The sequence below is a fragment of the Salvelinus namaycush genome, chromosome 23 (assembly GCF_016432855.1).
Source record: "Salvelinus namaycush isolate Seneca chromosome 23, SaNama_1.0, whole genome shotgun sequence".
Lineage (NCBI taxonomy): Eukaryota > Metazoa > Chordata > Actinopteri > Salmoniformes > Salmonidae > Salvelinus > Salvelinus namaycush.
The window spans coordinates 32011907-32025329 of NC_052329.1; the positions used below are offsets into that span (position 1 = coordinate 32011907).

General features: G+C 47.1%; 1 protein-coding gene across 1 annotated transcript in view; it reads right to left on the bottom strand.

Moving 5' to 3' along the window:
- Positions 1 to 4384: 4384 nt before the first annotated feature.
- Positions 4385 to 13423, bottom strand: part of LOC120018059 (gap junction delta-2 protein) — a 33141-nt gene continuing 24102 nt past the window's right edge. The window contains exon 2 of the mRNA XM_038961021.1: positions 4385 to 5228. Coding sequence (XP_038816949.1) covers positions 4385 to 5228 — 844 coding nt within the window. The remainder of the gene's footprint in view (positions 5229 to 13423) is intronic.

The window sequence follows — 13423 nt, forward strand, 5'->3', positions numbered from 1 at the left end:
ACATGTGAGGTTAGGACAGGTGGCACTGGTGGTAGTAGTGTGCTAGAGTGACGGTACAGCAGGTATTTAAAAGTGTCACAACCTCTAGGGTTTGCTCTCTGCCACCACAGATGGTGTCCGTTCCTGCCAATTGGAAGAGTGTGTGAGCTGTCTGTAGGTCCTTGCTTCCATCTCCTCGGAAATATTTATCTGAACTTGTAAATGACCTTCCTTGTCACTGATTCAATGCAACCCATGATGAGGGTTGATAGCACCAACGTTTTAGGCAAGAGGGCTGGTTTAGGCTTGGATACAAGGAAGTGGCCACAGAAGTAGGGTTATGGGTCTGTTTTGCCGTAACTCTGCAGATTAAAGGGATTTTCTTGCCATCAAACTAGTCTTGAGAATGTGTATGTAGTAATACATGAACTTTCTCATGTGTGTACTGATTGACAATACTTGATGTGCCTTATTATCTATATGATGTTTCCTGATGGGTTTTCTGTGTAAGAAAGGATGCAGATGTTGTCTGACAGCATTTAGAAAAGTTTTGTTGTATTAATTGTAGAAATATGAATACAAAGCCTAGTTTTAAAAGATTGTTCATCATTTAGAAGTGCATAATTCCTGAGACTGTTTGTATGTTGTGCAGTAGCCCTCAATGTGTTGACCTGAAGCAGAGGGCTACACAGTCCCCATAATGTTACTGTTGTCTTAGGGCTTCACTGTTCCTTTCATCAGACTTAATTCATTCAGTCGTAATTCATTTGCATTACTCTGGAATGTTTTTTCCTTTATTTTGTCAATGTACTGTTGTATTTACCCTGAAAAGTGTGGCTTACAGTACACACAAGTACAATTCAGAGTATCCACATCTTAAGTGTTGTTGTTGAAAAAAAATCTTCATCTTTTTATAGCAGGTAAAGTACCTCAAAATGCTGGTAAAAAAACAGCAGGGCTGAATCCTACCCTATTCCATTTAGAAATTACCTCTTGGGTTGGTACTGACTTGTAAAAGAGTTGGAAATTAGAGATTCTTGACATCAAGACTTAATTACACGTTTTATCTCCGAAGCTTGGACGACAACTAAAAAACCTCTTCTTTCTTTTAAAGATTGAGTTTTCAAAAACAGGTAGAAACATGCTTATTCTAGCCATTGTGCATGCCTTAAAAAATAATACATTTTAAACCCCATGTAATTTGTATATCACTTTGGCAAGGGATACAATACATGTGATCACATTTCAACACCCCCCCCCAGTTTGTACATTTAAAATGTTTTGTTCTTTACATAGGAAAAAAACTGCTTTTTCGATAGGTCTTTCAATTACATCACTGTACAAAAAAGAGAAAAAGACAACAAAATGAATCCACAAGCCAGAAAAAAGGAAACAAATTAAAAAAAGAAAATTGCATAATTTTCACATATAGACTGGAGAGAGCATTGGACCACTAGAACCCTGTAAAGTGTTCACTTTGGGAAGTGTCCTTATCCCAACCCTGTTATATAACCCTCAATGAGACCAGACAGGAGAGCAGGAGAGAGACACATGGGGACTGTACATGTACACTACTATACTACACTTCAGACCAACCTTCCCAAACCGTTTTCTTAAAGAGAAGCGCTCAGGATAATTTAGAGAAAGCCCGGCCTTAACCTCTATTATTACGCCTTCTCAGCAGTCTTCTAAGAACAAGGCTCCTCCTCATCCAATCCCACGGCCATTCAACGAGCTCTGAAGAAGGGGACTAATTTTATACTAGAGATTATCTACTAGTATCAGTGGGTTAATCACAGACAAGACTGAACGAATAAAGAGCCTTTTCTGGCTACTTCATCAGTCACACCTCAGTAAGACTATACAACCACATCAGCAGTGTGCTCAGTGAGGATAGAGAGGAGGAGCGTGGATAGCTGGACTCATACATAGAGATACAACTCTAGAGAGGCTGATTTCGTAGAGCCTCATTTTGTCGGCCATCTTACATGGGGACAGTTCTGAACGGTTCTATCTCCATAAACGTGTCTCTCTGCGGTTGTAATCCTCTGTCATTGTGTGACTAGCGGGGACTTTGTCATGGCTTTCTGTCGTTCTGTTTAGGACATTTCCTGTTCTTTTCAAACAAATGTGCAACTAGAGGCTTGGTGGCTTTCCAAGTTCCAGCCATATTTCCTCTCCCATGTCTGTTTTCTCGGCTTGGCTTGCGAAGTTGGTTTGGTCCGGGCCCAGCCGGTGTCACTGTAAACCCAAACATCTCCAACCTGAGCTGCCTACTCTGTTTTACAGTGTACCAGACGCACGTGCCAAAAGAACACATGCTGTTGATGTCAATGTCTCCAGCAACCCCCCTCTCCCTCTTCTCTCTCCTGCTCCCTACAGAGTGTTTCGTAGAGCCTGTACGTTACACACTCCAGGCTGTGTGTCCCTGGGCAGTGCTTGGGGTGACTCCCATTACAGGGTTCCTATATGACCTTGGGGTAGAACACCAGGAGAATGTTCCGGCCCAAACATTTTCACTCAAGCAGAACCATGCTGATGGGGATTCTCTCTCTGGACAGGACATAAACCAAGGAACACACACGCCTGCACGTGGAGGCACAATGTACAGTATGGTGATGTACCTCGCTGGTCATGTTTGGCCTTCTTATAATGTTATCGCCATGGACACTACTACTGCTCAGTGTGCACACCCCTCCCTCAATACATCCACAACAAGGACACCCCCGCCCTCCACCTCCCGTGTCTGGCCTCACTGCAGGGTCAAAAGGCATTGTGCTGTAAATGTGGGATCCCTTTTAGAGTGTACCACTATTGCAGAAAAGCTGAACCGTGTCTTCAGTGGTGTTGAGCGAGTGTGTTGGGTTTTTATTGCTGGTGCTACAGAGCTTTTCCCAACGAGAGTTCCTTTCTGTCTGCCGCTCTCCCGCCTGTCTTCAGGAATCATGCTGCAATACTTATTTTCCATCGTATTTTCCTCAATCTTTTCTCTTCTCTTAAAGGCATGCCTGCTGATCACCACATATGAGAGGGATGCAGCACAAACCAGTAGATTAGCATGTTCTCTGTCAAGAGTACAATCCATGATAACACTTGGTTCATTCTAGAAACACTGCTTTGTAAACCTGCCTTTTTCAAATACCTCTTGCAATCCTCCTCTCAGACACAAATTCAGTTCCATCGATCAGAAACAAAATGCTTTGAAATGAACAAAAAAAGACAAGACTATTTATACATTTTAAGTACCCCCATGATCCCAACCATGTTTTTTTGCCTCCCCTCCCTCCATAAAGATAAATACATCTATTTTGATATACTCTCTCAACTAAAAGATTAAATAATATGCAGGAACTTTCAAACAAGAAGTAAATCCAAAGGCTGGTACCAACTTTGTCACGAAAGGAATAAATCAACTCATAATAATGATATCGTTAACGTTTAAATTTGTAATAAAATGATCTGGTTCCTCTCCGTTGAGATTGCAAGGAGAAGGTTCCTCTTCTACTCTCCTATTTCTCTCTTTCACTTTATTTTTCTCTTTCTTTCAGTCAGTCACAAACACACGCAATACATTGGAATGCTGGAGAGAGAAGCTCGGCGTAGGGGTGTTTTTGTGTGGAGGGGAACGGTTTGTGACTGTGGAGGTGTCGTTTATGCATGGCCTCCTTGGGTTCCTCTCTAAAGTTTACACGGAGGAGAAGAGGAGAAGAAGACATTACTGTCATCCACCCTCAGTCTCAATGGTGCAGGTGCCAGCAGTGGAGAAGTAGAGAAAAAATGTTTTCAGTATTCCTTCATGGTGTTTGTGTTAATAATTGTTTGCCAGGAGACAAAACGTAAACAGCAGCTTCTTCTGGCACCAGCTCCAGGACTCCCGAACACTGTCTCTCTCTGTCATCTTAATCTCTGGAGACTAGCTTGAGAGGAACATCATTATCTCTCCACAGCAGGAAAGAGAGGCTAGAAAGTTGACTCCCTGTACGCAGCTTGTGGAGAGTCGATCATCGTTGCGACAGCTCTTCCTCTCTCTCTCTGTTAACGACCCCTCCTGCTCTCTTCATCATGGATGAAATAAGCCAGAACAGCACCATGATATAACAAACCCCTCGGTCCCCTTCACCGTCCCTGGCCCGAAAACAGCCAGAAGCCTCTCCTCAAAGGCTCCCACACAGCCCTTTGGGAACGTCCCAATCAAAACATCATTCACATGACAAGTTATGACAAGAACAGGTGCAGCTGGTCCCATAGTAAAAAAAAATGCACCAAATATTCCGTGACAGCTTCCCCTCCTCCTCCTCCTCCTCCTCTTTCCATTAAAACTAAAAAGAGAGAGTGGAATGGAGTGGTCGTCCCACTCGTTCCCTACCCTGCCCCCTCACTTACCCAGCATTTAGCCCTGTCTCCATCAGACGTAGGCGGACTCGCTGGACTGGGTCCTGCCCATGTTGGGGGGCTGTGACAGGTGAGACATGTCCTTCTTGCGGATCTCGCAGATGGACTTCCGGCGGGCCTGCACGCCCCGGATGGCTGCCTTGATTTTCTTCCAGCCCAGGTGGTTGAGCTCTGCCAGGTTGAGCAGCACGCAGATGCCGCTCACGGCGAACATGAAGACCAGGAAGACCGTTTTCTCGGTGGGCCGTGACACGTAGCACTCCACCTCCTTCAAGCAGGGGTAACGGTCGCACTCGAAGATGCCCGGCACGCTGAAGCCGTATAGGAAGTACTGTCCCACCAGAAAGCCGATCTCCAGTGCGTTACGGAACACCACCTGGATAATGTAGAAGCGCGAGATGCCCTCCTGCTGGCGCTGCTTGGACTTCTTGCCATGTGTGAGCCCCCGCGGCACATTGGGGATCTCCTTCACCTCCATGCAGTCATGCTCGTCCTTCCCGCCACCGTCGCCGTGGTGCACCAGGATGCCATTGATGTTACGAAGCTTCCTGGTGCCGCTTTGCCCGTAATCCGAACGCTCCAGCAGGGGGTAGAGGAAGGAGTAGCGTCTGTCACGCTGCTTGGCCGACTGGTGCACAGAGTAGGTGATGAAGCACAGGCTGGGCGTACACACCAGAATGATCTGGAAGACCCAGTAGCGGATGTGGGAGATGGGGAAGGCCTTGTCGTAGCAGGCCTGGTTGCAGCCCGGCTGCAGGGTGTTGCAGATAAACATGGTCTGCTCGTCCTCGTACACCGTCTCGCCAACGATGGCCACGATCAGAATCCGAAAGATCACCACCACGGTCAGAAGAATCCTGTCAGAGAGAGAGAAGACAAAATAAATATTAGATACAATTAACAACTGGAGGGTGTGGTGAAGAGAGAAAGGATGGTAGAAGACCAATAAACCATTTTGGATTAAAGAGATTGAAGAAGATTCGGGCGGGGCAGGATCAAGAGAGAGAGAGAGAGATAACTTGGATAAGAGATGTGGAGTTCTGCGAACGATGAGCAGTGATTGGACATGATGTCACTGTTCCTTTAGATAAGGTAGAAAAACAGGGATTCATCTAGAGCACATTCATCTGCTGAGCACAATATCTATAATAGAGAAAGAACAATTATTTTTTCCCATACTTCTTCCAGTCATTTCATCTCCAGCGCAACAGCCATTTAAAACAGCGACATGACACATCTCTCTGCTTCATGGTCTAAGTTTAGCATCAGGCTCATTTAACATGGTAACCCTCATCTCAGTCCCTGCTAAGGTGGATCTTGCTCTAATTAATTTTGTAACACACAATCTCTGTCTTCCCATTTTTCCTCTATCCCCTTAGCAACCGGTGACACTGTGCACCTTGTTTGCGGCTTACGTGCTATTTCTGTGCGTGTGAGAGAGAGAGAGGGGAAAGAGAGATTACTGGGTGTGAAGCAATTCACTGTGTTTTTTCAGTGGTGTGCTTAATGTGACATGTTGAGAATATTCATTCTGAGAATAACTATTATAGCCTGTGAGGGGGCATACATATGTACAGGGCCGGCCCTGGACGTTCTGCCGCCCTAGGCGAGACAAAAATCTAAAATAATCAAATATTTATCTCAGCTAAAAGTCGGAGGAACAGAACATAACAGCAGCTCAAGTCATAGGTCATATTTCTCCAACGTCAAACCAGAGTGTCTTGCTAGCAACATTTTTTATCTTAGCCATCCTCATGAATCTAAGCATGGCATTTTCAAAAGTGACATTCCCACCCAGACAGATGCTCCCACGAGGCAGAAAAATGTAAGCTTCAACTGCTGATGCGTTCTGTCTCATAGAGACTAACGTACTTTGGTGCGAAAAGTGTAAATCAATCCCAGAACAACAGCAAAGGACCTTGTGAAGATGCTGGAGGAAACAGGTACTATAATATCCTGTTATGAGAATTTTGTTATCAATGTTCATAAACCTCAATTCATTTACTCAGTCTGCAACCCAGAGTTTGTAAGATTCTGGTTGAATGAAACAGACAAAAGTCCCAATTTACAAAAATCTAAGTGTTTATTCACGAGAACGTTCTAACATCAAAAATGCAAACCCCAGTCTTTATAACACACACAAACAAGTTCAAATCTTAAGCTACGCCTTGCTTAGACAGTCCACTACACAGATACATTGTTTAATCTGCAACATGTTTCATAATTTTCTGCAAGCCTAATAGTTTCTCCCCTCCACGGGTGGAGACAGAATGTCCTGTAAGGGACACAGTAGTCCAGCTTGTCTGTCGATAGCTCCTCTTATCATTTGTTTCACACTTGCACCCTGCTTACATACTAAAAAGGAACAAAAGGTCCTTGTTCTAATTCTGACTAAAACTACACACATCATCAGATTATAGTTTTGTGATTCTAATAAATGTCATACAATTATATGGTTTCAGAGTGGAAATATTTAATCATTATCTTTAGACATATAAATTATTTTATCAATCCACAGTAAAACGAGTCCTATATTGACATAACCTGAAAGGCTGCTCAGCAAGGAAGAAGCCACTGCTCCAAAAACCGCCATAAAAAAGCCAGACTACGGCTTGCAACTGCACAGGGGGACAAAGATAGTACTTTTTGGAAAAATGTCCTCTGGTCTGATGAAACAAAAATAGAACTGTTTGGCCATAATGACCATCATTATGTTTGGAGGAAAAAGGAGGAGGCTTGCAAGCTGAAGAACACCATCCCAACCATGAAGCACAGGGTGGCAGCATCATGTTGTGGGAGTGCTTTGCCCCAGGAGGGACTGGTGCACTTCACAAAATAGATGGCATCATGAGGAAGGAAATTTATGTGGATATATTGAAGCAACATCTCAAGACATCAGTCAGGAAGTTAAAGCTTGGTCGCAAATGGGTCTTCCAAATGGACAATGACCCCAAGCATACTTCCAAAGTTGTTGCAAAATGGCATAAGGACAACAAAGTCAAGGTATTGGAGTGGCCATCACAAAGCCCTGACCTCAGTCCTATAGAAAATGTGTGGGCAGAACTGAAAAAGCGTGTGCGAGCAAGGAGGCCTACAAACCTGACTCAGTTACACCAGCTCTGTCAGGAGGAATGGACCAAAATTCACCCAACAAATTCTGGGAAGCTTGTGGACGGCTACCCGAAACATTTGACCCAAGTTAAACAATTTATAGGCAATGCTACCAAATACTAATTGAGTGTATGTAAACTTCTGACCCCCTGGGAATGTGATGAAATAAATAAAAGCTGAAATAAATCATTCTCTCTACTATTATTCTGCCATTTCACATTCTTAAAATAAAGTGGTGATCCTACCTGACCTAAGACAGGGAATTTTTACTAGGATTAAATGTCAGGAATTGTGAAAAACTGAGTTTAAATATATTTGGCTAAGGTGTACGTAAACTTCCGACTTCAACTGTATCTTCAGAAAGCGGAAAGCTAAATTAATAGCTTCATTTTTTAAAATCTCCTCGAATATTATAGGCTGCAGCTCAGCTTCAGAATGTCATAGAGAAGAATCAATATATCCCCATAAGCATCAGCTGCTTATAGTTAAAGTAGGTAGCAGTTTCTTACTAATAATATGACACCTGTTATCACACATGGCACGACACCACAATTGTTACAATTAGAATAAAAATAACACTTTTATTTAACATATTTAACATATTTGAATATTCCTGTAGAACTGTAAAAAGAATGATACATCATTTGAGCTTTGGAAACAAGTGCTTTCAGAAATGCATGGCGGGCCTCGTTTCACTGGAGCAGTATATAATAAGCTTTATGTCAATGACCCAGCCTTAACAAATTTTGTTTATTTACATATCGAATTTGATTGTCCAGCATCAGTTTCAGCATCTATTTTTTCCATGCCCTGCCTAGAGAGGCCTATTTCCTCTGCTGTGTTGCTGCCTTGCAATCAGCAATGTTTTCTCTCGGTAACTGTCCATGGTCCTGAAATCAAATCATCTGCAAGAGACAGAGAGAGAGAGAGATGTAGTCTATTTAAATAAATAAAAATACAAAGTAAACAGGTGATAGATAATTGAGTAATCTTACAAATGACTCTGTGATAGAATTATTGTGAGTGTATGATCAACACTTACCTTTCATTCCAAGACAAGTTGACTCGCCTGGCCTTCCTGGCAGCAGAAGCATGCACTGCTTGTTGGAGGTTGATTTTGTAAGACAACTCGTGCTCAATTGATATGGTGGAGAGTCCATTGAGTCTCTTTTGATTCATAGTAGAGTGCAGGTAGTTTTTGATGAGTTTGAGCTTGGAGAATGTGCGCTCTCCACTTGCCACTGTCACGGGGAGGCAACAAATGCATTGGGATACAAGTAGGCCATTTGATATCTGGATATGTACTCCAGTGCGTCAAGTGGTTTTGCCTCACTGTCCAGTCTCCTGCTCAAGACTTTGAGCTCAATACACAGCTCTTTTGCGCCGATGTCCCTGGAATCCCTGTACGTAAGGGCCCTCTCCAGTGTTGTGCAGTCAGTGATAAGTGCTGCAGTGTCCATGTCCTTGATGGTGCGGATGTTGTACAGGATGCTGAAAACACTGCTGTGCTCTTCGAGCTGCGTAAAGTGCTCGTTGACAGACTGGATAGCAGAATCAAGAATCTGATTAAAGAAATGTACTTTGAATTTCTGCTGAGGTACAGTCACAGGCTCATCCTGTCACGTCCTGACCATGGTTCTTATGTGTTTTGCTTGTTTAGTGTTGGTCAGGACGTGAGCTGGGTGGGAATTCTATGTTGTGTGTCTAGTTCGTCTGTTTCTGTGTCCAGCCTAATATGGTTCTCAATCAGAGACAGCTGTCAATCGTTGTCCCTGATTGAGAATCATATATAGGTGGCTTGTTTTGTGTTGGGGATTGTGGGTGGTTGTTTCCTGTCTCTGTGTTTGTGTTCTGCACCAGATAGGACTGTCTCGGCTTTCACGTTTATTATTTTGTTATTTGTTAATGTTCATCGTTTATTGTTTAATTAAACATGTTGAACACTAACTGCGCTGCATTTTGGTCCTCTCCTTCATCCCAGGAAGAAAGCCGTTACAGAACCACCCACCAAACCCGGACCAAGCAGCGTGGCAACGGGCAGCAACGACAGCAGCAGTGGTACAAGGAGGAATGGACATGGGAGGAGATTCTGGACGGAGAAGGACCCTGGGCAGAGCCAGAGGAGGGTCGCCGCCCCAAAGCGGAGCTGGAGGCATCTAAAGCGGAGAGGCGGCATTATGAGGCGCTAGCAAGGCAGAGCGGCTGGAAGCCCGAGAGGCTCACCCAAAAATGTCTTGGGGGGGGGGGGGGGGGGGGGCTAAAGGGTAGTGTGGCGAAGGCAGGTAGGAAACCTGCGCCCACTTCCCATGCTTACCGTGGAGAGCGGGAGTACGGGCAGACACCGTGTTATGCGGAAGAGCGCACGGTGTCTCCTGTACGTGTGCATAGCCCGGTGCGGGTTATTCCACCTCCCCGCACTGGCCGGGCTAAATTGAGCATTGAGCCAAGTGCCATGAAGCCGGCTCAACATATCTGGCCTCCAGTACGTCTCCTCGGGCCGGTGTACATGGCACCAGCCTTACGCATGGTGTCCCCGGTTCGCCTACACAGCCCAGTGCGGGTTATTCCACCTCCCCGCATTGGTCGGGATACGGGGAGCATTCAACCAGGTAAGGTTGGGCAGGCTCAGTGCTCAAGGGAGCCAGTACGCCTGCACGGTCCGGTATATCCGGCGCCACCTTCCCGCCCCAGCCCAGTACCACCAGTGCCTACACCACGCACCAGGCTTCCAGTGCGTCTCCAGAGCCCTGTTCCTCCTCCTCGCACTCTCCCTATGATGCGTGTCTCCAGCCCGGTACCACCAGTTCCGGCACCACGCATCAAGCCTCCTGTGTGTCTCCAGAGCCCTGTACGCACTGTTCCTTCTCCCCGCACTCGCCCTGAGGTGCGTGCCCTCAGCCCGGTACCACCAGTTCCGGTACCACGCACCAGGCCTATAGTGCGCCTCGAGAGTCCAGTGTGCCCTGTTCCTGTTCCCCGCACTAGCCTTAAGGTGCGTGTCTCCAGTCCGGTACCACAAGTTCCGGCACCACGCACCAGGCCTACTGTGCGCCTCAGCAGGTCAGAGTCGGCCGTCTGCCCAACGCCGCCTGCACTGCTCGTCTGCCCAGCACCGTCTGTACTGCCTGCCTGCCCAACGCCGCCTGCACTGCTCGTCTGCCCAGCACCGTATGTACTGCCTGCCTGCCCAACGGCGCCTGCACTGCTCGTCTGCCCAGCGCCGTCTGAGCCATCCGTCTGCCCAGCGCCGTCTGAGCCATCCGTCTGCCCAGCGCCGTCTGAGCCATCCGTCTGCCCAGCGGCATCTGAGCCATCCGTCTGCCCAGCGGCATCTGAGCCATCCGTCTGCCCAGCGCCATCTGAGCCATCCGTCTGCCCAGCGCTATCTGAGCCATCCGTCTGCCCAGCGCCATCTGAGCCATCCGTCTGCCACGAGACTTCAGAGCCGCCCGTCTGTCCCGAGCCATTAGAGCCGTCCGTCAGTCAGGAGCTGCCAGAGCCGCCAGCCAGTCAGGAGCTGCCAGAGCCGCCAGCCAGTCAGGAGCTGCCAGAGCCGCCAGCCAGTCAGGAGCTGCCAGAGCCGCCAGCCAGTCAGGAGCTGCCAGAGCCGCCAGCCAGTCAGGAGCTGCCAGAGCCGCCAGCCAGTCAGGAGCCGCCAGCCAGTCAGGAGCTGCCAGAGCCGCCAGCCAGTCAGGAGCTGCCAGAGCCGCCCTCCAGTCATGAGCCGCCTTCCAGTCATGAGCTGCCTTCCAGTCATGAGCTGCCCTCCAGTCATGAGCTGCCCTCCAGTCATGAGCTGCCTTCCAGTCATGAGCTGCCCTACAGTCATGAGCTGCCCTACAGTCGTGAGCTGCCCTACAGTCGTGAGCTGCCCTACAGTCGTGAGCTGCCCTACAGTCGTGAGCTTCCCTACAGTCGTGAGCTGCCTTCCAGTCGTGAGCTGCCTTCCAGTCATGAGCTGCCTTCCAGTCATGAGCTGCCTTCCAGTCATGAACTGCCCTACAGTCATGAGCTGCCCTACAGTCATGAGCTGCCCTACAGTCATGAGCTGCCACTCAGTCCGGAGCTGCCACTCAGTCCGGAGCTGCCACTCAGTCCGGAGCTGCCACTCAGTCCGGAGCTGCCACTCAGTCCGGAGCTGCCATTCAGTCCGGAGCTGCCATTCAGTCCGGAGCTGCCATTCAGTCCGGAGCTGCCATTCAGTCCGGAGCTGCCATTCGTCCTGAGTTGCCCCTCTGTCCTGAGCTACCTCTCTGTCCTGAGCTACCTCTCTGTCCTGAGCTACCTCCTAAATCATGTGGGGGCCTTGGGGAGGATTCCTAGGCCAAGGTCGGGGACGAGGGTCGCCACTCAAAGGACGCTAAGGAGGGGGACAAAGACAGTGGTGGAGTGGTGTCCTCGTCCACCGCCGGAGCCGCCACCGCGGACAGATGCCCACCCAGACCCTCCCCTTGAGTTTTAGGGGTGCGGTCGGAGTCCGCACCTCAGGGGGGGGGGGGGTACTGTCACGTCCTGACCATGGTTCTTATGTGTTTTGCTTGTTTAGTGTTGGTCAGGACGTGAGCTGGGTGGGAATTCTATGTTGTGTGTCTAGTTCGTCTGTTTCTGTGTCCAGCCTAATATGGTTCTCAATCAGAGACAGCTGTCAATCGTTGTCCCTGATTGAGAATCATATATAGGTGGCTTGTTTTGTGTTGGGGATTGTGGGTGGTTGTTTCCTGTCTCTGTGTTTGTGTTCTGCACCAGATAGGACTGTCTCGGCTTTCACGTTTATTATTTTGTTATTTGTTAATGTTCATAGTTTATTGTTTAATTAAACATGTTGAACACTAACTGCGCTGCATTTTGGTCCTCTCCTTCATCCCAGGAAGAAAGCCGTTACACATCCTCAGTCACGGGACGGACCGTGGGCTGCACTGGGAAACAGGACTCAATACCCATCTCCTCTGCCAACTCTTTTGCGCTTGCTAATGCGCCAGCGAAAGCTGCATCAGATCGGTAGTCTTGGAGGAATACCCTGGTTGAGTTCAATTGAGCCGCTGCTTGTGAAAGGTTAAAACTCACCGCCAGCAAAAATTCAGCAGGGAATTTCTTTGGTTTAGAGATTGTGCCACTTTCTCATTTTAAAAAAAATAGTCGCTTCCTGTTTCTGTCTCTTAGAAATGGTAGCAAATTTAGTTTAAAATCTCTGTAGCTTATTATTATTTCCACTAGTAGCTAGCTAACGTGAACAGGTTAGACTACTGCCTTAATCACTAATCTTCTTCCTCACATACAAACTTTAAAAAAAACATCAATACAATCATTTAAACTGGCAGATTCATTTTTAATGTTTCACAATTGGATAATCCCATCTAAACACACACATCACTATAGCTATCAAGGATAGTGGGAGTGAACTACGGGAGAAGCGGGAATGGGGTGGAGGCGGGAACTGCAGCAACGGCTATGAGCTAGTGTCTGGGGCGCCGGCGGTGTAGTAGCCGATCAGGGGCGGCAGCCAATTGCCAAAATGTCACCCCAAATTCAATCTTGCCTAATGGGAGGGCCGGCCCTGCATATGTATACAAGTTTATGCAGCTGTTTTTGTATAGTGTAGCGCTACAGGTTCATTCTGTGAGTGGGCTTCAGAGGTACTCTTTCACTGTCAGTTGAACTCACACACTCTCACTCAAAGCATTCGTCTCGTTCGTTTTTCAGACAAACACAGGAGGCATTTTAACACTTCGAATGAACTTCTATTAAGGTCATAAATCATCATAATTACTCCAAGCAGATTTAACCACCTCCGTCTGACAATACCAATCCATTAGTCCTGGAACTCATTAACAGTATAATGAGAACTTTTATGAAGTGATGACGACAATAGAAGAAAGTGGGATTGTCACTTTAGCTGCCAAATAGTTGGATGTGGTTTGGCTGCTGTGGGTGAATTTGTAAT